Source organism: Mustela putorius, unplaced genomic scaffold (genome assembly GCF_011764305.1).
Source record: "Mustela putorius furo isolate JIRA1106 unplaced genomic scaffold, ASM1176430v1.1 tig00000083_pilon_pilon_pilon, whole genome shotgun sequence".
Lineage (NCBI taxonomy): Eukaryota > Metazoa > Chordata > Mammalia > Carnivora > Mustelidae > Mustela > Mustela putorius.
This window is the reverse complement of record NW_025421273.1, coordinates 23733451-23754687: the sequence shown is the minus strand read 5'-3', so window position 1 is coordinate 23754687 and position 21237 is coordinate 23733451. Positions and strand designations below refer to the sequence as shown.

At 45.8% G+C, this 21237-nt stretch overlaps 1 protein-coding gene across 1 annotated transcript; it reads left to right on the top strand.

The window, feature by feature from the left end:
• The first annotated feature begins 1886 nt into the window (after nt 1-1886).
• On the top strand, nt 1887-20765 carry QDPR (quinoid dihydropteridine reductase). The gene is made up of 7 exons (XM_004773405.3): nt 1887-2062; nt 4239-4331; nt 9232-9328; nt 12164-12304; nt 16206-16314; nt 17732-17815; nt 20078-20765. The coding sequence occupies exons 1-7, from the start codon at nt 1964-1966 to the stop codon at nt 20181-20183; spliced, it is 729 nt and encodes a 242-aa protein (XP_004773462.2). The 5' UTR covers nt 1887-1963; the 3' UTR covers nt 20184-20765.
• Nucleotides 20766-21237: the final 472 nt, after the last annotated feature.

Below are 21237 nucleotides of genomic sequence, written 5' to 3'. Positions count from 1 at the left end.
CCTGTGCAATACCTTGGCATCATATTTCTCCCTCCGATGATGGGCCTATGTCAACTATTGGTGTTTTAGGGATTAAGCAATTATTTTTAGAATGATTATTTTAGAAAAATATGGGAAACAAATGATTCCCAATAAGCCCTTGAGATGCTGAATGGAACTATCGTTACTTATAACTCTACTGAGGACCTGAGTTCAAATTCCTACTCCTCTAGGCAAGTCCTTGAGGCTCTGGTGCCTCAGTTTCCTAATCTGTCATGGGATTGTTGTACAAAGTAAAATGAATAGCACATTCAGATTACGGTATACAGAGGACATCAAAAAAGTGGTGTTAACCTCCTCATCTAGTCTTCTAGTAATTCTGTTCTTGGTAATGACGCTTCTGATAATAAATGGTGTTGCGGTTGGCATCCTGTTCTCAAAGAAGGTATTTTTGCGTGCCTTATCTGGCACAAGGGTACTGAGCAAACATCTGTATGTCTGCTATATGCACGACACACTGCGTACGGGTGGAGGGTGATACAAACTTGTATAATATTGCCAAAACAGTGATACAAAAATTGTAGTATACTATATTTTAAATGTTTAACACTTCACAAATTAATGCTTTTATTTATTTATTTATTTTTCTTAAGACTCTATCTACTTACCCAACAGACAGAGACCAGAAGTAGGCAGAGAGGCAGGCAGAGAGAGAGGAGGAAGCAAGCTCCCTGCTGAGCAGAGAACCCGATGCGGGGATCGATTCCAGGACCCTGGGATCATGACCTGAGCCGAGGCAGAGGCTTAACCCACTGAGCCACCCAGATGCCCCAAATTAATCTTTTAAAACAGAAAAAAAAAAAAAAACCCATGAGAATTATTACAAGAGTTCTAAAAAAATATGATTACTTATGGTACAACAGGCCTTGGTCTGCTAGAGACACAGTTAAAGATGTGAGTCTAATGATGGGTCCTTGGACCTCTGTGACCGTATGTAAGTCCCCATTTGACAGGAATGTTAAAGGTCCACAGTGACGCCCCACCAAATAGTACCAACTGGCCCCACTAACAGAGCCTGGCATTTTCTTTCTTGTAAACTCACAATCTCTAAGATGTGCAGTGATAGTAACAGAAGGAGTGGCAAAAGTAATTATATTAATAATGTCAATGGGCATTTATTGAGCTCCTACTACTGGCCACACACTACTCTAAGTATTCTAGTTTTTTTTTTTTTTTAAGATTTTATTTATTTATTTGATAGACAGAGATCACAAGTAGGCAGAGAGAGGAGGAAGCAGGCTCCCTTCTTGAGCAAAGAGCCCGATGTGGGGCTCAATCCCAGGATCCTGGGATCATGACCTGAGCCGAAGGCAGAGGTTTTAACCCACTGAGCCACCCAGGCGCCCCAGTATTCTAGTATTATTTTAAAAAATCCTTTCCAGAACTCTAGGAGGACAGACCATTAGTATTCTCATTTTACTGAGAGCGGACCGAGGCACAGAGCAGTTAAGCAAGTTGCTTAGGGGCACTCAGCTATTAAACAGGGAAGCCAGGCCGTCGAGCTTCAGAGCCTGCACAATTAATTAATTAATTAATTAAAATTATTATTATTATTGCCTGCACTCTTACTTAAAGGTAAAATATATACGTGGTTTTGTTTGTGTCCCCCGTGGACTCTCAACATCGTGAGCGCACACCTGCTCTCCACCCTCCCCACCCTTAGCCCTGCGCCCTGCACGCCGCTGGTGCCCGGCACCTAGAGGCCGGCGGGCCGCGGGGCTTTGCTGGCGCACCTGCAGGGCGTCGGTACCCGCCCAGCGTGACCACGCGCTAGGCGGCAGCAGCGGGCCCCGCGCGGGGTTGGCGGCCACGCGGTCCCTCTTGGTGGGGTCGGTGGGCGGGCCGGGGCGGGGCTGGGCGATCCCGGGCGCAGCGTTCGGGCTCGGGGCATTCTGAGCTTCGGGAGCCGGGCGGGAGTAGCAGGATGGCGGCGGCAGCGGGCGAGGCGCGCCGGGTGCTGGTGTACGGCGGCAGGGGCGCGCTGGGGTCAAGATGCGTGCAGGCGTTCCGGGCCCGCAACTGGGTAATTCGGCCGGGTCTCCGGCGGCGGTAGCGGGCGGGAATGCGGCTGACTAGGGAGCCGAGGGCCCTGCCCGTGCAGCCCCGAAGCCGGAGCCCCTGCGCGCCCCCAAAACAGGAGCGCTTGCACGTGCTTGCACAGGTCTGCTGTTCCTGACTACGAGTGCGTGCTCACGCCCCGGGTGCCGGCCTTTGCTCTGCAAGGAGGTGGGGGTGGGGCCGCTCGCTCGGTCTCCGCCGGGCCCTGCAAGTCGGGGAGGGCTCCGGAGAGCATTCCAGAGGAGAATGAAGAGGAGCGGGTTTGAGGGTGCAGGGAGAGACGGTGAGAAGGACGCTCTGGAATTTGCCTGGCACGGGTTACTACCTCTAAAATCGTGAACTTACTGCTTAACGCCCTCGAATCTCAATTTCCCCATCTGTAAAATGGGGATGTTGTTAGTAGCTGTCTCTTAGGGGGTTGTGCGGATTGAAGGAGATAATTGGTGTGGTTTTAAAGTACCTGACTCGTGGTAAGAGCTGTTGAAAGGTTAGCTATTAGTATTATTGTAATTAACCCGATCATTTAGCCAGCCTTGGACGCGATATTTTGAAGGCTCGCGCTGCAAATGCTGGTGGCTTCTTCGTTTTGAAAAGATTTCAACTACTTTGCGTAATCGGATAATGCTCCCTGCAGGGGGCAAGTAGGAGTGGAACTGACCTGTGGTCAGAGACCCTGACCCCAGCCGCGAGGCCGGGCTCAGCGCATTCCTGGTGGAGGTCCGCCTTCTGTCTTCTCGCTGCAGCTGTCACTTGCACAAAATGTCCTGGAGCTCTGGGGAGCTTCCTCTGCAGGGTTTAGTTAGTAGCCGCAGGAGCCTGGGTCAGGGTGCGCAGGAGCGAGGGAGAGAGTTTCCTTCTGGTTCAGAACCTCGTATAGGATTTAGAAAGGATTCTAAATGCACCACCGGCTTCTACTCTGATCTTGGGAAGACTGTTGGAGGCGTCTTCCAAGGTCTGCGGAGGTGAGAGTGGGAACAGGTAAGGAGTGCTGGCCGCGGGCGAGGCACTGTGTTCCTACATACTCTTAATTTCATTTACTCTTCCCAGACTTGAATATAGTGGATTCTGTTAGTAACTGTGTATTCAAGAGGGGAGGCTTGTGGGTTCCGCTGGTTGGGGGCACTTGGCACAATCTGGCAAGCTGATTGACCTCTCACTCTGTCTCCCCTACCCTATCTCTTCACTCTTCATTTCTAGGAGCCCTGGGAGGGAGGGGCTGGGATACAACCTTTTCTTTGTGTCTGTATCCCCTGTGGCTGGTGACATAGAAGTAGTGAGTGTTGAATGAATGCTGTGTTCTTCAAAGCTTGTGGTAGAGATACTTATCTGTGGGGCCTGCAAACCTTGGGTCTCTGGAACTTTCTGAGAAGGAACTGGGTGTCACCCATGCCAGGAGCTCTCTCAGTTAATTTTCACACTAACCCTGTTAATTGTTAACGATTAATAGGCAGGAGAAAGGCACTGGTTTGTGGGATGAGGACCCAAAGCCATTCCTCTGTGCTTGAGGACAGGGGTCCGAAAACTCTAGCCCTCCAAGGGCCGGATCTGGCCTGTCATCTGGTTTTGTATACCTCATGATCTAAGATTGTTTTCACATTTTTAAATGGTTGGTGGGGGGAGAAAAATGAAAAGAATACAGTTTTGTCACATGTGAAAATTACATGAAATTCACGTTTCTGGAGTTTCAGAGCCTGAAGTTTTACCGGAACATAGCCACGCTTGTTAGTTTATCTAGATTGTCTGTGGCTGCTCTGGGGTTTAAATAGCAGATCTGAGCCTTTCGACACAGACTGTATGACCAGCAAAATGTTTGGCCCTTTATAGACGAAGATTTATGCAGACCCCTGGTCTAGGGGGTCTCTGGAGGTAGATGGTTTGGCTTCAGAGGTGAGAGGGGAGGAGGAAGGTGAGGTGTTTGGAGGCCGATGGGCTGGGCTGGGCTGGGGCTTGGTAATGGGTAGGCTGACTGAAGCCAGATGTCCCTCTAAGGATGGCGAGAGGTCAGGAGTGAGATCCTTTCTCTAGTGGGTTTTCTTTTTAAGCCTCTTACCTGTCTCCATTGCCCCCATTTCTGGGTGTGGATCTTTAATGGAATTATAGCTTACTGTCTCTTGACCAAAGCTGTTTTCTCTTCTTGCTAGTGGGTTGCCAGCATCGATGTGGTGGAGAATGAAGAAGCCAGTGCCAGTGTTGTGGTTAAAATGACAGACTCGTTTACAGAGCAGGCTGACCAGGTAATTCCAGAAAAGGACCCCCATGTTTGCAAGCACTGTGGTAGGGGGACCATGGAGGGGGAGGGGGGAGTGGTTTCCACCGGTGACATGTTCTTTTTTTTCAACTGGTATCCTCTACTTAAGAAAGCCATTTGAGCTCATTGAGGGAAATTTCGAAAAAGTAAAAATAAAACAAAAAAATGCAAAGAAGATAAATTACTCATAACCCATTTCTGGTTACCTCACTATTCACGTTTTGGCCCATTTTCTTTCTTTCTTTTTTTTTTTTTATTTAAGATTTTATTTATTCATTTGTCAGAGAGAGGGAGTGCACAAGCAGGCAGAGTGGCAGGCAGAGGCAGAGAGAGAAGCAGGCTCCTCACCAAGCAAGGAGCCCGATGCGGAACTGGATCCCAGGACCCTGGAATCATGACCTGAGCTGAAGGCAACGGCTTAACCGACTGAGCCACCCAGGCAGGCGTCACTTGGCCCGTTTTCTTGTCTTTCCTATGCATACTATATGTTTTTAGTTTCCTAAGTTGAGATAATCTTGTATTTTATATTTCATGGTGAGCTTTTTTCTTTTTTTTTGACATAACACCTAATTTAAATACTTCAGATCACTTTTAAAAAACTCTCTGGTGGTGCCTGGCTGGCTCAGTGGATTAAGCCACTGCCTTTGGCTCAGGTGATAATCTCAGGGTCCTGGGATCAAGCCCCACATCTCTGCTCAGCAGGGAGCCTGCTTCTGCCCCCGCCCCGCCCGACTCTCTGCCTACTTGTGATCTCTGTCAAATAAATAAATAAATAATCTTAAAAAAAAAACAACTCTGTTGGCATGTGATTTTTAATTTCCTTAGTTTCCACTTCCTGCACATGTAAGGGTTTTGTAGTTTTTCTTTTCTACATTATCAAGAATCCTGTGGTGAACATCTTTGTCTCCATCTCTGATTACTTAGGATGCATTCTGAAAAGTGGAGCCCCCCAGTTCAAAGCATGAATACTAACAAAAGAGGTTATTTTTAATTATAAACTGATAGCTTATTGAAAACCAGAAGTCAAACAAATATGTGAAATACCCGTTTCTCCCTATGATCCTGCCACTGCCTGGAAGCAACACTATTGACAAGTTGATGGCCATCTTGGTGTAAATATCAGAGAAGCCCCTCAGTGGTCCAGTCTTTCCTGAAGAGCTGTTCCCACAAGCTGTTCGGGGGACTGTGCTGTCTGTGGTTCTCATGCTGGGGCTATAGCCCACATTCCCAAGGAGATCTCCACATCGTTCTTTGTGTGGTGTGCCATACTTTTGTGAGCACTCTGTGAAGCAGGTGGGCAGGTGGGGATAGACCCATTTTGGAGCTTGGGAGACTGAGTTTCAGACACTGAAGTGACATGGCAAACAGGCTGGCTGGTGGTGGATAAGGAGCATGGATTTTCTTTTCTTTGATTTTTTAAAAAGATTTTGTTTGTTTGACAGACAGAGATCACAAGTAGGCAGAGAGGCAGGCAGAGAGAGAGAGGAAGAAGCAGGCTCCCTGCTGCGCAGAGAGCCTGATTCGGTGCTCGATCTCAGGACCCTGAGATCATGACCTGAGCTGAAGGCAGAGGCTTTAACCCACCAAGCCACCCGGGCACCCCAGAGCATGGATTTTCTAATAAGAGACTTATTGGGGCGTGAGGATGGCTTCATTGGTGGAGCATCTGACCCTTGATTTCTATTCATGTCGTGATCTCACGGTCCTGGGATTGAGTCCCACATCAGGGTCTGAACAGGGAGCCTGCTTCTCCCTCTCTCTCTATCTTCCACCCCCTCTGCTTCTGCTCTCTATTCTGTCAAATAAATAAATAAGATCTTAAAAAAATAAGATCTTAAAAAAAAAGTGATTCATGTATGATATAGAAAATTAAGTAAAGCAAAAAGAAGGGGGGGTTTAGCCCCACTATGTAGTTAATGTTTTGTAGTATTTCCTTCCAATCCATTTCTCCAAATGTATGCATGTGTAAGTCTAAAAAAAACAATAATCCAAACTGAGCATACTGTCTTGCTCATTTGCTCTTTCTACAGCATCTGTTTGACAGAGGTTAGGATGCAAAAAGCCAGCTGACTTATTCCAGAATATAGATTTTTGTTGTTCTTACTTTTCTCTTCATGATCCTAATGTTTGCTGAACCCGGTGATTACCCGTTGGCCTTAATGGGCTTAATAATAAAACCCAGCTAGGCAATGTTACATGTCAGGCTCTGGTCTAAGTGCTTGATTCATTTTAACTTGCTTAATTTCTGTTACACTCCCAGAACAAAGTTTCTGATTGATCTCTCTTTTCAAAATGGGGAATTTGAAGCAGAGAATGTCTCTGGCATTTGCTCAAGGTCAAACAGGCAGGAGGTGGCAGAGTTGGGATTTGAACCTACGCAGTGGGGGTTTGATATCTGCACTCTTGACTCCATGCTAAGCCGCCTCTCACAGCAGAGCTCCATGTGAACCAAGTAATGAGAGAGAAAGTAAATACAAGGAAGCACCTGGGCTTGGGTATCAGCAGCTCTTCTGTCTGTGTTCATTGTCTTGTCTCTTCCTGTTAATTACAGGTTTTTGAGGTCATGTGCGTTTTTGAAATTGACCCTATCTGAGACTTGAAAGTGCATTTTATTTTATTTATTTTATTTTTAAAATTTTTTTATTTTTTTAAAAGATTTTATTTATTTATTTGACAGAGATCACAAGTAGGCAGAGAGGCAGCAGAGGGAGAGGGGGAGGCATGCTTCCGCTGAGCAGAGAGCCCAGGAAACTGGAATTATGACCTGAGTCGCTGAAGGAAGAGGCTTTAACCCACTAAGCCACCCAGGCACCCAGTGCATTTTAAAGAGAAAGATGGAGCAATGCCTTAGTTATTACAAGTTAAGACTTTAAAACCTTTAACCCTCCCTAACCCCCACTCACTCACTTAGTTAAGAATTTCTGGAAAAACGACATGACATCCAGTTTTTGTTTTTAAGGCTTCAGAAGAGGAAATTCAATCCTAATATGAGTAAAATTGACCCCCGAGGCAGGAAATTCACTAGAGACAGTGAGGAGATAAGATGTGAGAAAGGCATTAAATCTTTTTTTTCTTTTTCCTTTTTTTTGGTGGGGAGAGAGGACAGAGGGAGAGGGAGAATCTCACATGGGGCTTGATCTCACAACCCTGAGATCATGACTTGAGCGGAAATCAAGAGTCGGAGGCTTAACCGACTGAGCCACCCAGGCACCCTAAAAGGCATTAAGTCTTTGGAAAACTGTTGGGCAGAGAGTAAAATTGAAGGGGGAGGAATTTTAAAATGCACAAATGTAAAAATAAGTCAAACAGGCGCATTGTTTCTGTGGGCTACATACTTCCCTGAAGAGTAGAACATGCACAGGGCTGTGTGTACATATGGATATTGGAAGATATCCAGCGTCTGGCAGCTGGGATCTGGGCTCTTGGTAACAGGACTTGGTTTAAGAATGAGAGGCCGGGGGGCACCTGGGTGCCTCAGTGGGTTAAAGCCTCTGCTTTCAGCTCAGGTCATGATCCCAGGGTCCTGGGATCGAGCCCCACATCGGGCTCTCTGCCTGTCAGGGAGCCTGCTTCCTCCTCTCTCTCTGCCTGCCTCTCTGCCTACTTGTGATCTCTGTCAAATAAATGGATAAAATCTTAAAAAAAAAAAAAAAAGAATGAGAGGCTGGGGCAGCCTGGCAACCAGCATTAACAGGAGGAAGGTCAACAAACGTAAGGCAGGATTAGGTGAGACACTCATGAATAGAGACCAAGGGAAATTCAGGAATTTCTTAAGAGGAAAGATGCAGGTATGGGGTGTAGGGAGAAGAAAGATTGGTTTCCATTGCCCAACCCTTCTCTTGGAGGCAGTGATTGTAGTCCTTAGAAACTGATGGGGAGGGCTGCCTGGGTGGCTCAGTGGGTTAAGCCTCTGCCTTCAGCTCAGGTCATGATCTCAGGGTCCTGGAATCGAGTTCTGCATTGGGCTGTCTGCTAGGCAGGGAGCCTGCTTCCTCCTCCATCTCTCTCTCTCTCTCTCTCTCTCTGCTTAAAAGAGAAAAAAAAAAATTGATGGGGAAAGAAAAAAAAAATTGATGGGAAAAAAAAAATTGATGGGGAAAGAGGTGGGGGACTGAAATGTTGCCACTGGTAACACTTGCCACTTGGGTCAGGTCATCTTAGCCGTTCTAGAAGTGCGAAAGGGCTGTGTGATTGATGGCCAGAATTGCCTGCCTTGTCAGATTTTTGTTCTGATAAATTGTAACAAAAGGACATGTATATATTTTCAACACTTCAAAAATTTCAAACAGAAGTAGAGAGATCAAATGAACACCATGTACCTGGTATTGACCAACATTTTGCGATTGACTTTTTATTTTTTTTAATTGAAGTATAGATATTTTTTATTGCTCTTTTTAAAAAATATAATTTTTCACTGGCGTTTTGATTTGGAGTTGCACTTATGGGGATTTTTGTATGGAGGGGAGAGAAGAATTGATTATCTCAGATAGTGTTTCTGTGATGCGTGAAGAAAGTCTGGAAAGAAATATACCAGAAGGTTAGTTGTGGACAGTGAAGCTCTCGGTGAATTCTTTAAATTTTAAAGCTGTCTCCTAACTTTACTCCCATTGTTTTATTCGAGGCATGCTTAGGTCCCAGCCTTTCAGGATGTTGCAGAGAAGACTCTAGATTGCTTTATAAAAATCACACTGAAGTGTCGTTGGGTTTCCTTATCCAAAATGCTTACTGTAGATTGGTGGTGCATCCAATCTTTCAAAGTGTTCATTGCCAGGTGCTGTTAACTGGCTTTGAAACAAAGTGAAAAATAAACGGAGGTGTCCATGAAGATGTTAGCCTGTTTAGGATTACCTGACAGTTTATGCACTTTTTTGTCCCTTTCATTTAAGGTGACTGCTGAGGTCGGAAAGCTCTTGAGTGAGGAGAAGGTGGACGCGATCCTTTGTGTGGCTGGAGGCTGGGCTGGAGGCAATGCTAAATCCAAGTGTGAGTCCTTTTCTGCATTAATCATTCATTCCACTCTGCTCTTTGTCCAGCTGGCACGGATTGGGTCCATCCCATGTGCCGGGCCAGATGTTTTCTGTATTTCTTCCAGAAGCTTTGCAATAGCTCTGAAAGGTAGGGATTAACCTCCCATGTGACAGATAAAGGAAAAACTTCCCATAAAAGGGGGTTAGGGAAAAGGGACGTTGAGTTTGAAGTTTAGAATAGAAGCAGAAAGAAATCAGCATTGTGTCCACCCTAATCTTTCAGGACCTCTTACTGGGAACTGGAGGATATGTGAGAAATGGAGAGATTCTTCTGAAAGTCAGACTCCAAACTGTGTGTGTATTAAAGCTGAGTATAGGGGTACCTAGATGGCTCAGTCGGTTGGGCGCCTGCCTGCCTTAGGCTCCGTTCGTGATCCCAGGGTACCTGCTCAGCAGAGAGTCTGCTCCTCCCTTTCCCTGCCCCTCCCCCTCCATGGGTGCTCTCTCTCTCGATTTCTCTCACTCTCAAATGAATAAATAAATAATGGTTACTTAAAAAAATAAAGCTGAATATATTTTTCAACTTACTATGGAAATTTTCAAGCATACAGAGAAGTTGAAAGAACAGAAGTTGCAAGAAGTGGGGCGCCTGGGTGGCTCAGTAGGTTAAGCCTCTGCCTTTAGCTCAGGTCATGATCTCAGGATCCTGGGATGAGGCCATTGGGCTCTCTGCTCAGCAGGGAGCCTGCTTCCCCCTCTCTCTCTGCCTACTTATGATCTCTTTCAGTCAAATAAATTAAAAAAAAAAAAAGTTGAATGCACTGTGCCCTTATGTATAAGTGTAGGAGTTAAATTTAATATGTATATATATTTTAGTTGAAAATATATTTTAGTTGAAAATATAAACATCTGGAAATAATAAAATATTAATGAGATTTTTATGGTTGCCTGACACTGAAACATTTTTAAAAACGTATTTACTGGGGCACCTGGGTGGCTCAGTGGGTTAAAGCTTCTGCTTTCCGCTCAGGTCATGATCCCAAGGTCCTGTGATTGAGTCCCACATCAGGCTCTCTGCTCAGCAGGGAGCCTGCTTCCTCCTCCCTCTCTCTGGCTGCCTCTCTGCCTACTTGTGATCTCTGTTTGTCAAATAAATAAAATCTTTAAACAAACCTCAAAATATATTTATTTACTTATTTTTCTTCCTTGTTATGATTTGTGTACGTATCTAGATTCAGTAATTAACATTTGCTGGACTCCTGCTCTCTTGCTTTCTGGTGTGTGTGTGTTCTGTGTGTGTATTTTTTTGTTAACCATTTGAAAGTACGTTGACATTGTGCCACTCTTTGGCATGCATCTTTAGGGAGTAAACCCATTCTCCTACATTCTCATAGTACCATGGACCTCCCTAAGAAAGTTAATAATAATTCTATTAAGATTACTAATACTCAGGCTGTATTCAGATTATTCAGATTCCTTAATTTATTCCAGACCTTGTATCATTTTTTTTCCCCCACCTAAATATTCTAGTCAGGGTTTGTGCATTGCATTTTGTTGTTTTTAGTCCCTTAATCTAGAATTTTTTTTTTCCCTATGATAGACTTGGTGTGTTCAGAGCATTTTTCTCAGAGACTGTCCTGCATACTGAATTTGTCCATTTCTCTAAGGTGTCACGTTCCTTGTTCCTTGTCCATGGTATTTCCTGTGAACTAGAATTTAGATCAAGAGACTTACTTAGATCCAGATTAAGTATTTTGGAGGTGAGTGTTCCTCCTGAGTGATGTGTGCTTCATGTGACATCACGTTGGGATACTTAACGAGGTCAGATCATGTTGCCACCTACAGTGATGTCCGTTGGGTGCTCGGTTAAGGTGGTAGCGAAAGACTGCCATTGGGAAGGTAACGTTTTCCTGCTGGTAGTTAGTGATTGTGGGATGCTATGTGGGCATTGTGTGTGAATGTCCTATTTCTAAGCCCCTTGAGGGTCTCAAATTCCCCAAACTTAGTGGTATTAAGCCTCCATTGATAATCTCTGCCTGAGTCAGTGGTTTTTAAATTCTGTCATTCCTTCTATGTGTATCAGTCAAAGCTCTGTAAAAAAGGGATTGATTTCTCTGTGAAATCAATTACATGCAAAATTGTTATTTTGTGGGGTGATCACCCCATAGCCTTTTGTGTGTTTTGGAAACAAGAATTGATGACTTTTTTTTTTTGGTCTAGTCCTTTGTAGCTGGGCAATGCAGTGCCCAGGTTATCTCCGCCTGATGACCCGTCCTCCTGTATCAGGCCTTTTCTCTCTGGCCTGTGGCTTCTTTCTGTCTTGCCTGGTGGGTGACAGGATGTACATTAGCACTTATTCCCCACCACATCTCAGGCAAGGCCAGAGGGTGAAAATAAGCGTGAAGTGGTTGTTTTATCAGCTCTCTTTCAAAGAATCTTTAAAGCTGGCATTAAACTTTCAGCCATAAAAAATGTAGCTCTATAAAATCCCTCTTTATGTCCATGCAGTACTAGTCCCTCAGATTTTTATTCCAGGTAGAACCTGACTTAGACGTACAGGTTCTTACTCTGAGTCTCTTGCCCTTTATAAAGAAGAACAATTTTTTAGTTAGAGCCAGTCCAGTGTATTACTTAACATGTGAGGAAGCTGAGACTCAGGTAATCCTGTGGTCTGGCTTCGAACCCGAGTCTCTGACTACAGGTCCTGTGCCGTTTGGACTGGACCTTGTCGCTGGGGACTGGGAGGGGAGGAGTGGCTGTTGGGGCCTCGTGACGCCTCGTGAAGTGGAGCTCACCTTCCACTGTCTTTCCTGCAGATGCCGAGCTCACATGTTTTTCTTTCTCCACTCAGCTCTCTTTAAGAACTGTGACCTGATGTGGAAGCAGAGCATGTGGACGTCGACCATCTCCAGCCACCTGGCCACCAAGCACCTCAAGGAAGGAGGCCTCCTGACCTTGGCTGGTGCCAAGGCTGCTCTGGATGGGACTCCTGGTAAGCCTTCATTTCCCAGTCTGTGAAAAGGGAGCACTCCCCCTTCCCTCCTGTGCTGCTGGGTGCGTCCCTGAGGTCAGGGACCTGGGAGCCTCTCACCCTGCAAGATGCTTTACAGCTGGGTGGAGTTGGCTTCCTTGAGGCCTGGATCTTTTTAGGGGGAGGGCTTCTGACCCTTCTAGGTGCATTGTCTTCATGTTGATGTGGGGACAGAGTCCTGGAATCTGGCATTCCCACTGGCTTCCCATGTCAGAGATCTACCCTTCAAGGTGTGGTGCTGAGCTAGATACTGATCAGTTAATAAACACATTTTATCCTCACGGCAGAGTGTCTGTGTGTCCCTGGGAAGCAGCTCAGCCTCTGGAAACGGAGGTTGTAGGGTAAGAGAAGCCAACAGTGGTTTCTCCGCCAGAGCCCAGGGGCTTTGGACAGATTCTTTGATGTCTTTGACCAAATTCTGCTGTAGTTTCTCTCATCGTAAGTGGCAGTAATGCCACATCGATGTGTAGCCATGAGGCATTGGAGGCATGGACGCATATCCAGTGCCCAGCACAGGCCCAGCCCTCTTACAGCTGCTCCTGTCCTCTTGTGTATATTCTCACTGAATCCTGAGGGGGGTGGTTCTTCCCTTGCCTTTAACAGGCAGGCAGGCAGACTGGAAGTTCAGTGAAGTGATGGTCATGATGGCATCAGTGAACTGCAGATTTACTTTGAACCAAAACCCTGGATCCTTTCTAAATTGTGTATCTTTTCTCCTGCATCATATAGATGTGATGTTGGCATTTTTCCTTGGCATTTTTACTTCCTCTTCATTTCCTGGGGCTGCCGTGACAATGGACTGTGGCCTCAGGGGTTAAACAGAGAAACTTATTTTCTTACAGTTCCTGGGGCTGGAAAGCCTGAGACGGAGGTATTGGCAGGCTAGGTGTCTTCTGAGGCCTCTCTCCTTGACTTTCAGATGGCGACTGCTCCCTGTGTCCTCTTGTGGTCTTAACCTTTGTGTGTCTGTCCTGATCCCCTCTTCTTGTAAGGACATCAGTCACATTACTTGAGGGCCCAAAGGTTTCACTGTAACTTCATGACCCCTTTAAAGACCTTGTTTCCAAATACAGTCACGTTCTGAGGTACCACAGGTTAGGATTCCAACATACGAATTTTGGGGGTACAAGTCAATCCATAACTCTCCCTTTGGGATAAGGCTAATGAAGTTTAAGTGGGGTAGGGGAACAGCACAGAGAGGCAGAAAGTGTCTCCCTCTGCTACCTAAGTAAGCTCTTCTCTTAAAAAAAGGAAGGGAGGTTTTTGGGGGAGGAGGTGCTTTTTAGTAAGTGGTAGAGACCTCGAGCACCTTTTTCAATTTTAATGTAAGTCACTGAAGTGTAAGGCTCTTACAAATTAACAATTTCTTGGCATTCATTTTCATATTAGATGTCTTGGAGCCTGTGATCTTACACACCCATGGCTCTTGCAGTAATTATAGCTCTGTAAATGTTAGGTGTTAGTTTGGTTGAGATCTGATTTTTATTAAAGGTGACATAGAACAGAGGCACTAGAAAGTGAGTAGAGAAATGAGTAAATAGCTTGCCATTTAAAAAAGAAAACCCTATGACCAAAAGACTGATTTTTCTAAAGAACAACAGTCTTTTCCTTTATTTTGGCTTTTAAATACCTTTTTTATTTATAGTTTTGGATATTGGCTAAGACTGCATTGTTTTGGAACCACACTGATTGGTTTTCTGTTGTGGTTTGGTCGCTTACTGTGCAATATTTGGCAAGTTATTTAGCTTATCTGAGCCTCAGTTTAGTCATCTGTAAAATGGGGATAAATAATTGTACCACCTCTGTGTGGTAGTTGAGACTTGTAAATATCTTAATGGATGTAAATGGCTTAGAAAGATTAAATTATAGAGTCAGTGGTCAGTGTGAACTTTCATTATTATTTATTCCAGACTGATGTTAAAAGCCCAGCTATTTCTGCTTCATGTATTAATAAGCTTGTTCATGTTTAAGTTCTTAGTTAGATGTTGTTAAATGTATTTGAGTCATGAGGTCTTTTAACTTTGATTCAGATCCCAGAGTAATCTGGGGAAATCTGTGTATAATTCAAAAGTAACTGACGAATAGGCTTAGTGGTCCTTCAAGCACAAGAAAGATTTTTGTTTTTGTTTTTTTAAGAAAGGTTGTTCAAACGGTGGCTGGGTGGCCCAGTGGGTTGGGCGGCTGCCTTCGGCTTGGGTCGTGGTGCTGCGGTCCTGGGATCGAGCCCCACATCAGGCTCCCTGCTCAGTGGGGAGCCTGCTTCTCCCTCTCCTTCTGCCATTCCCTCTGCTTGTGCTCTCTCTCTCTCTGAAATAGATAAATAAATAAAACTTAAAAAAAAAAAAAAAAGGAAAGGTTGTTCAAAATTGGAGAGTTTTCTCTTGGAAAAGTACTCAAAAAACCTCACCCTTCAGTGTCCAGGCTTATATCTGTAGCATCTCCTGGTGGATAAATGATTAGAAGGAAGGTGATTACTTGTTTACCACCTAGGGACCTATGCTGTGTTTGGAAATCAGTCTTTAGGGACTACACTGATCATTTTAATAATTGGGAGGAAAGTGTTTATCTTCCCCGTGAATGCATCTTGCCAAATGATCTCCTTAACCTACATTGTGTGGAATCCTGTGGAATTAAGTCATAAGGGTCCCTGGTAGCTTGTTGCTGGTTGCTTGTTTCTTTCTTCATCGTGTTGTTTGAATGGAATGAGGAGGGGGCCCTGCATGTCTGCTGGGGTCTGGGGCTGCGTGCGTAAGATTCATGTGCTGGTTAATTTTAATCACGCAGAGTGTGTTAGATCTTTATATCACTGTTGGTTTCCTTCCCCAGATGAGACAGAGAAGCCAGAGATGGCGAAATCTTCTTGTGCTTCCCAGTAGCGCTTTGAGACCTTGACCCTCTTTTGCAATTCAGGGTTGCTGTTGGAGAGTGTAGTGATTGGTTCCTTAGCTGGGCTGTGGTCCGCACCTCCCCTGGATTTTTGATGCCTTCTCATCTGTTAATACCTTGAACAGCATGCTTGCTGGGTGTTTCTGAGAAGGCTGCTGATCTCCAGAAGAAATAGTGGTTTTTTGAAGGAGGAGAAGTGTTTACTTGCTTGGTTGTTGTTGGTTAGAGAGAATCTTCACCTGGATCCGGTGGGGAGAGAGACCGGGTTCTTGCCACCTGTCTGTGGGACAGACGGAAACCGGACCTAGTGAAACGCATGGCTGGCTTCATTCAGCAAACATTCTTCACCGACCCGGCGGGAGGAAAGGAAGATTAATAGATTGTGTGTGTATCCTTAAAACGTGAGAATTGTTCAATTGCTATTCCTTATAAACAGTGAGTGGGGCACACTACTGCTGTCACTTTGACAGGAAACGTTTATTGAGCACCTGTCTTGGGCTGAACCCACAGTCAGGTCCTTTGTCTCCATTTTCCAGATGGGGTAACAGGATTAGAAAGGTTTTGAAAACTTGCCTGTGATTTCTTCAGTGGTGAGTGGAGGAGCTGGGACTTGAACTTGGGCAGCCTGCTCTCCAGATGACTGCTCCATCTCACCCTTGAGCACGTATTGATCTGAGGGTTTAGACGCAGCTCTTGCCTGGCTTCTAACCTCGATGCAAGTCTGTGTGTGAGCCTGGGCACGTTTTGCACCCTGTCCGCACCTCGGTTTGATCAGCAGTAAAAATAAGATCGACCTCATGGTTTTTATGATAAATGTGAACTGTGGGGTGAGTAACAGGAACACTTGAATATTATGTCCCTTTCCCTTTCTCTCTACAGGTGTCCATCCTTCTCTTCCTCCAAGACTGGCGCTATGGTCTCTGGACACATTTGTGGTGGCCACTGGTCACTGAACTGTTTTCTCCCCCTTCCCCAGGGATGATCGGCTACGGCATGGCCAAGGGCGCTGTACACCAGTTGTGCCAGAGCCTCGCCGGGAAGAACAGCGGCATGCCTTCCGGCTCTGCAGCAGTCGCCGTGCTCCCGTAAGTGGTGGGGCTTCCCGGTCCCTACCCACCTCTGCCCCACTGCCAAGAGTTAACATTTGAGTAGCTTTCCACCGGGAATTCGTGTGTGCTGTTGTCTTGGCTTCTAGAATTTGCCAGAGGTCCTGAAGATGCTTCTTCAGATGTTGGGCTAGTCCCCGGGCTATCCAGAGTGATTGATTGGCTGAGGGGTGGGTTGGTCTGTCTTGCCTTGTTTCTTTCTGGGTTTTTTTTCCTTCCCTCTATCTGTCCCTCTGTTCCTCCTTATTAAACGTAGCCTACACATTTTATTTTGATAGGTACAGTTCTTTTAAGTTAAGAAGGTCAGTGGAAGAGAGATTGTATTTAGTGTTTGTGTGGGTGTGTTTGTGTGTGGTAGGGGCTGGGGTCTGAGGGAGAATGTGGGAAACTGGGAGATACTCCTGTTGGTGACCAGGAAGAGGGTCCCTCATCAGCCGTCCCAAGGCAAGGCAGCTGCTTTGGAGGTAGAGTTCCTTCCTGCTGGAAGGATTCCAGCACCAACTGGCTTGCCTCTTGCCTGCAGTTCTCAAAAGCAGACATTGGAATCGAGAGGGTCCTGGGATTTCTGGTTCCCTTTCACTTGTGAACTGCTGTGAATCTGTGACCTGTTCCCCAGCTGTTTTTTGTTTTTGTTTTTTTTTTTTAAGCTTTTATTTATTTATTTATTTATTTATTTGAGGGAGGGAGAGAGAGAATAAAAGAGAGTATGAGAGACGAGAAGGACAGAGGAAGAAGCAGACTCCCCGCTGAGCTGGGAGCCTGATGCGGGACTCTAGGATCATGACCTGAGCCAAAGACAGTTGCTTAACCAACTGAGCCACCCAGGCGCCCTCCCTTACTTAGCTGTTTTGAATGATTCCTGAGGTCTGAGTGTTCTTGGGAGAGTCATACCTATCTGCATTCTGTATTCTCTTGTTGAAAATCTCGAGGTTTTATAGAAAACAGCCACAAAAACGAAGGGTGAGACTTTTTTCCCATACTTAAGGGAATACTATTTTTAGTACCCTTAAAAAATCCTGAGAGATGAGTCTGCTACGTTTTAGGACATGGAGTAAAGATAAAAGCAGCAAAACAGTTTTTTTCATAAAGACGATACTTAAGAAATGTCAGGACTGTGTTTTAAAAAAGACTTTTTCGTTTTGTTCCTGTCTGCCTGGAAGGTGAGTCATGAAGCACCACCCTGAGTTAGGTTTGGACGTGATGTTTATAAGTGTGGAGGGCTCCCTGGCTTCCCTCTGACTGTCCTCATGGGACCTTTCTGTGTAAGTGTGGCCACCCTGTGGCCACCCCTGGTGCCAGAGGCTCATCGTGCATGTTCCCAGCCGAGGAGGATGGGGTGGCTATAATTCTGAGAGCCAGCAGGTACACACAACAGCCCCGTGTCTGTGCCCTGCAGGGTGACCCTGGATACCCCAATGAACAGGAAATCCATGCCTGAGGCCGACTTCAGTTCCTGGACGCCCTTGGAGTTCCTAGTTGAGTGAGTACTGACATGGTGTCATAATATGGGCACCTGCCTGCCTCAGTTGTCCACCTTTTATAGACTGGGGGACAAGCTGTGTTCTCTTAGCTAACACACGGCTCTGTGAGGTCACCAGGCCCCCGAGGGTGTGTCACACATCTGTGTGAATCTTAAGAGGGGGCTTGATAGTGCTGACCTCTGAATCTCGAGCTGACCGGCCTGAGCGCATTGTCTCACTGCTCCAGGCCTCAGCTTCCCCATCTGTATAATGGAGTCCTGTGAGGGGTATTACATGTGGGAATGCTTGGCTTGTCGATGTCTGATGCATGCAGTAGGTGTTCCGTAAACCTCTACTTCTGTTAACATTGTCATCTCTGCTTAGGGGAGCAGCGGTCTGGGGGTAAGATGCTGATCTAGGGCACATCAGGGCTCCTGTGTCTGCATTAGCTCTGAGACACAGACCTACAGAAGGTGTTCTATGTTCCCCAAATCCCATTCAGCCCTTTGTGAATTTGGGTGGCATTTGAAGATCACAGAGAGTGAGTTTTCTCATCCTGTTGTGTGTGTCTAGATCTCAGTTCCCCAAAGCCCTCCATGTGGTAAGACGTACTCCCTGAGCACCCACTGTGGGCCAGATGCTGTGCTGGGCCCTGGGCAGGGAGATGGATAAGGAGCAGTCCCTGCCTTCACCGAGCTGGGGCTGACCATCCCCCGCCTGGCATCGGTATGGGCCAGGTTTGGGATGTGCTTCTGGCCTGAGGTTCTCTTTTTCATTAAATTGAGAGATACCAGGGACTTTTATCTGATGTTTGGGACTAGTTTTAAGTAGTCCTTTTTATGTGCCAGGCACCATTTTAAACCCTTAACTATTCTCTTATTTAATGTTCATAGCAAGTCAGTGGGGGAAGTGCTCTCATCTTTATTTAAGGTTTGAGGACTTAGAGCCCTGGGGGCTGGGGAGTAAGGAGCATGTCTAAGATCAGGTAGCAGAGCTGAGATTTGAGCCGAAGGGTATGGCTGCTGAGCCGGTGGTCTTAATGGGGCCCACAGTTCTTTCTGCCTCCCAGAGTTTGAATTGGGTTTTGCATTTAAGCTTCTTTTTTAAAAGCCAACACTTCCCAACGACATCCATGACCTAGGTTCTAGATGCAACATCTGGGGTCATGTGTGTGAATTAGAGCCAAGCCGTAGGTCCACAGAGGTGGCGGGGATAGCCCTCCTTTGTCCCAGAAATCACGATACCATTTGTGGGATTTGAAAACTCACTTGGCAAAGTGGCATGAAATGTGCCTTGAATGTCTGGAGCTTGGTGTTCTCCCTCTTCTACGGCAGACTAATGAGGAAGATGAAATAAGACAGTTTGATACATGTGTAAGTAGCACACATGTGCTGACACATCCAGCCTCAAAACCCGTCTCCTTCACAGACTTCCCTAAGCCTTGCCTGGCCCCAGAGAAGGGTCATGGATGTTATGTCAGGGAGTTTCAGCCGTGCTTTGGTCTTTCGGCTCATGTAATAACGGCTCTCGGCTTCTTCAGCTGTCAAGAGTGGGCCCTCGAATGACTTGACATTGAATGTCAGCTCTGGTCAGGTTACTGATCGGCACTGAAGAATATCCCAGGACCTCCTGAGTGCTTCCCAGTTAATGAAGGTGCAGAGTCCTAGCTGGCAAATTGTCCAAGGGACCATGCACTCAATGTAAATGTTCGAAAAATTATCAGCTACTTGTTATACCTCGTGAATGTGCTGTGTCCTTTTTAATTTCTATCTTCTTAGAGGTCTTCCCAAGCAGGGTTCCCTCCCTTCACACAGAGTGTTAATCCCCCCCCATTCCTGCTTTTAATATATTGTATTTTAATAGTCTGTTTTTTGGTATCTTTGCCCATTACTGTGGGTGTTCCATTTTTGTTTTCTTAAAAAAGAAAAAAATGAATTTCTTTTCTTTTAAATTTCTAGGAGAGTAATAGAGTAAAATATATCTCTTATCTCTTAGAATTAACGAGTTAAGGTTTCTTTTTAGTCACTTAAAATCACAGTGCTGGGTTATAAAGGATTCCAACAATGAAGAAGAATACAAATGTACTTAAGTTAAAATCTCGCTGAATCCTGCCACTTGGAAATTCGAATGAATATTGAGATCACGGGGGGCCTGGGTGGGTGTCTCTGTGGCTTTTTCCACGGCTGCTGCTCCTCTCCTCTCCCTCCAAGCCACGGGTGGGAATAGAAGCATGTGTTCAGATTTTTGCTTTGAAAATGTAAAGCTGATCTTCTGTGTTCTAGAACCTTCCATGACTGGATCACAGGGAAAAACCGGCCGAGCTCAGGGAGCCTGATCCAGGTGGTAACCACAGAGGGAAAGACAGAGCTCACCCCGGCGTATTTTTAAGCTTCATCTTAGTGCCTCCTCGGGACCTGCCAGACGAGTCGTCTGTCTCAGCGTGGCTGTGTCCAGCCCTGTGTTTTCTCTAATCCTGTTTGTGGTCCGAGATAGCGAGTCCTGTTTTTCCTCTTTCCCAATGTGCATTTTTCCTCCCTGGACAGTGTAAAATGTTTATGGGAAATAAAAAACATACATGAGGATGGAGGCCCGCAGATGGCACGTCTGTCTGGGTCAGCGATGCGAGTTTGGGAGGTGTTGAGTGGGTCTTCTTGTATCTGGGTCATCTTGAATTGCATTTGAGACTCCGATCTCTGTCCCTGACGGTGGCTGTTGACCCGCCTGCCCAGTTCAGAGGTTTGTTGATACGGGAGATGTTTTGGGGGCTTGAGTTATTTTTGAATGTGAAATTTATGTCATGGGTATTGTTGTTGGAGCCTCAAATTGAACTGCCTTACAACTCCTTTTGTGGTGTAACTAAAATCCCGTGGATTCTGTTCAGATACCTTTTTCCTGTACAGTTGCCAAAAGTGCAGCAGAACTACTTGTGTTCATTCGGAGTTTATCTTGCTAATAAATGCACTTCATTTATTGTGTCGTCGTCTTTCATCAGTCACGTCTTAAATACAGATGAACCTACAGCCGTCAGGGTGAAGGACTCAAAGCCCGAGATAAGTTCTTTCTTTTTTAAAGATTTTATTTATTTGTCAGAGAGAGTGCGAGAGCACAAGTAGGGGAAGCGGTAGGCAGAGGGAGAAGAAGGAGGAGGCTACCCCCTGAGCAGGGAGCCCCACATGGAGCTCGATCCCAGGACCCTGGGATCCTGACCCGAGCCGAAGGCAGACTCTGAACCGACTGAGCCACCCTGGTGCCTGCTTTTTTGATTCTTTTAAAAAGATTTCTATTGAGGTAAAATTCAAATACCAAAATTAAGCATTTTAAAGCGGAAAATTCAGTAGCATTTAGTGTGTTCACAGTGCTTTTTAACCACCACCACTGTCTAGGTCCAGAGTATACTCATCACCCAAGTGAAACCCCATCCCCACTGATCGGTTGCTCCTTG

What these genes read in the sequence shown, in the direction of transcription:
- QDPR (XM_004773405.3), top strand. Translation starts at nt 1,964, where the DNA reads ATGGCGGCGGCAGCGGGCGAGGCGCGCCGGGTGCTGGTGTACGGCGGC. An exon ending in CGTTCCGGGCCCGCAACTGG is followed by an intron (nt 2,063 to 4,238) that starts GTAATTCGGCCG and finishes TCTTCTTGCTAG; the next exon opens with TGGGTTGCCAGCATCGATGT. An exon ending in CCCTTGGAGTTCCTAGTTGA is followed by an intron (nt 17,816 to 20,077) that starts GTGAGTACTGAC and finishes TCTGTGTTCTAG; the next exon opens with AACCTTCCATGACTGGATCA.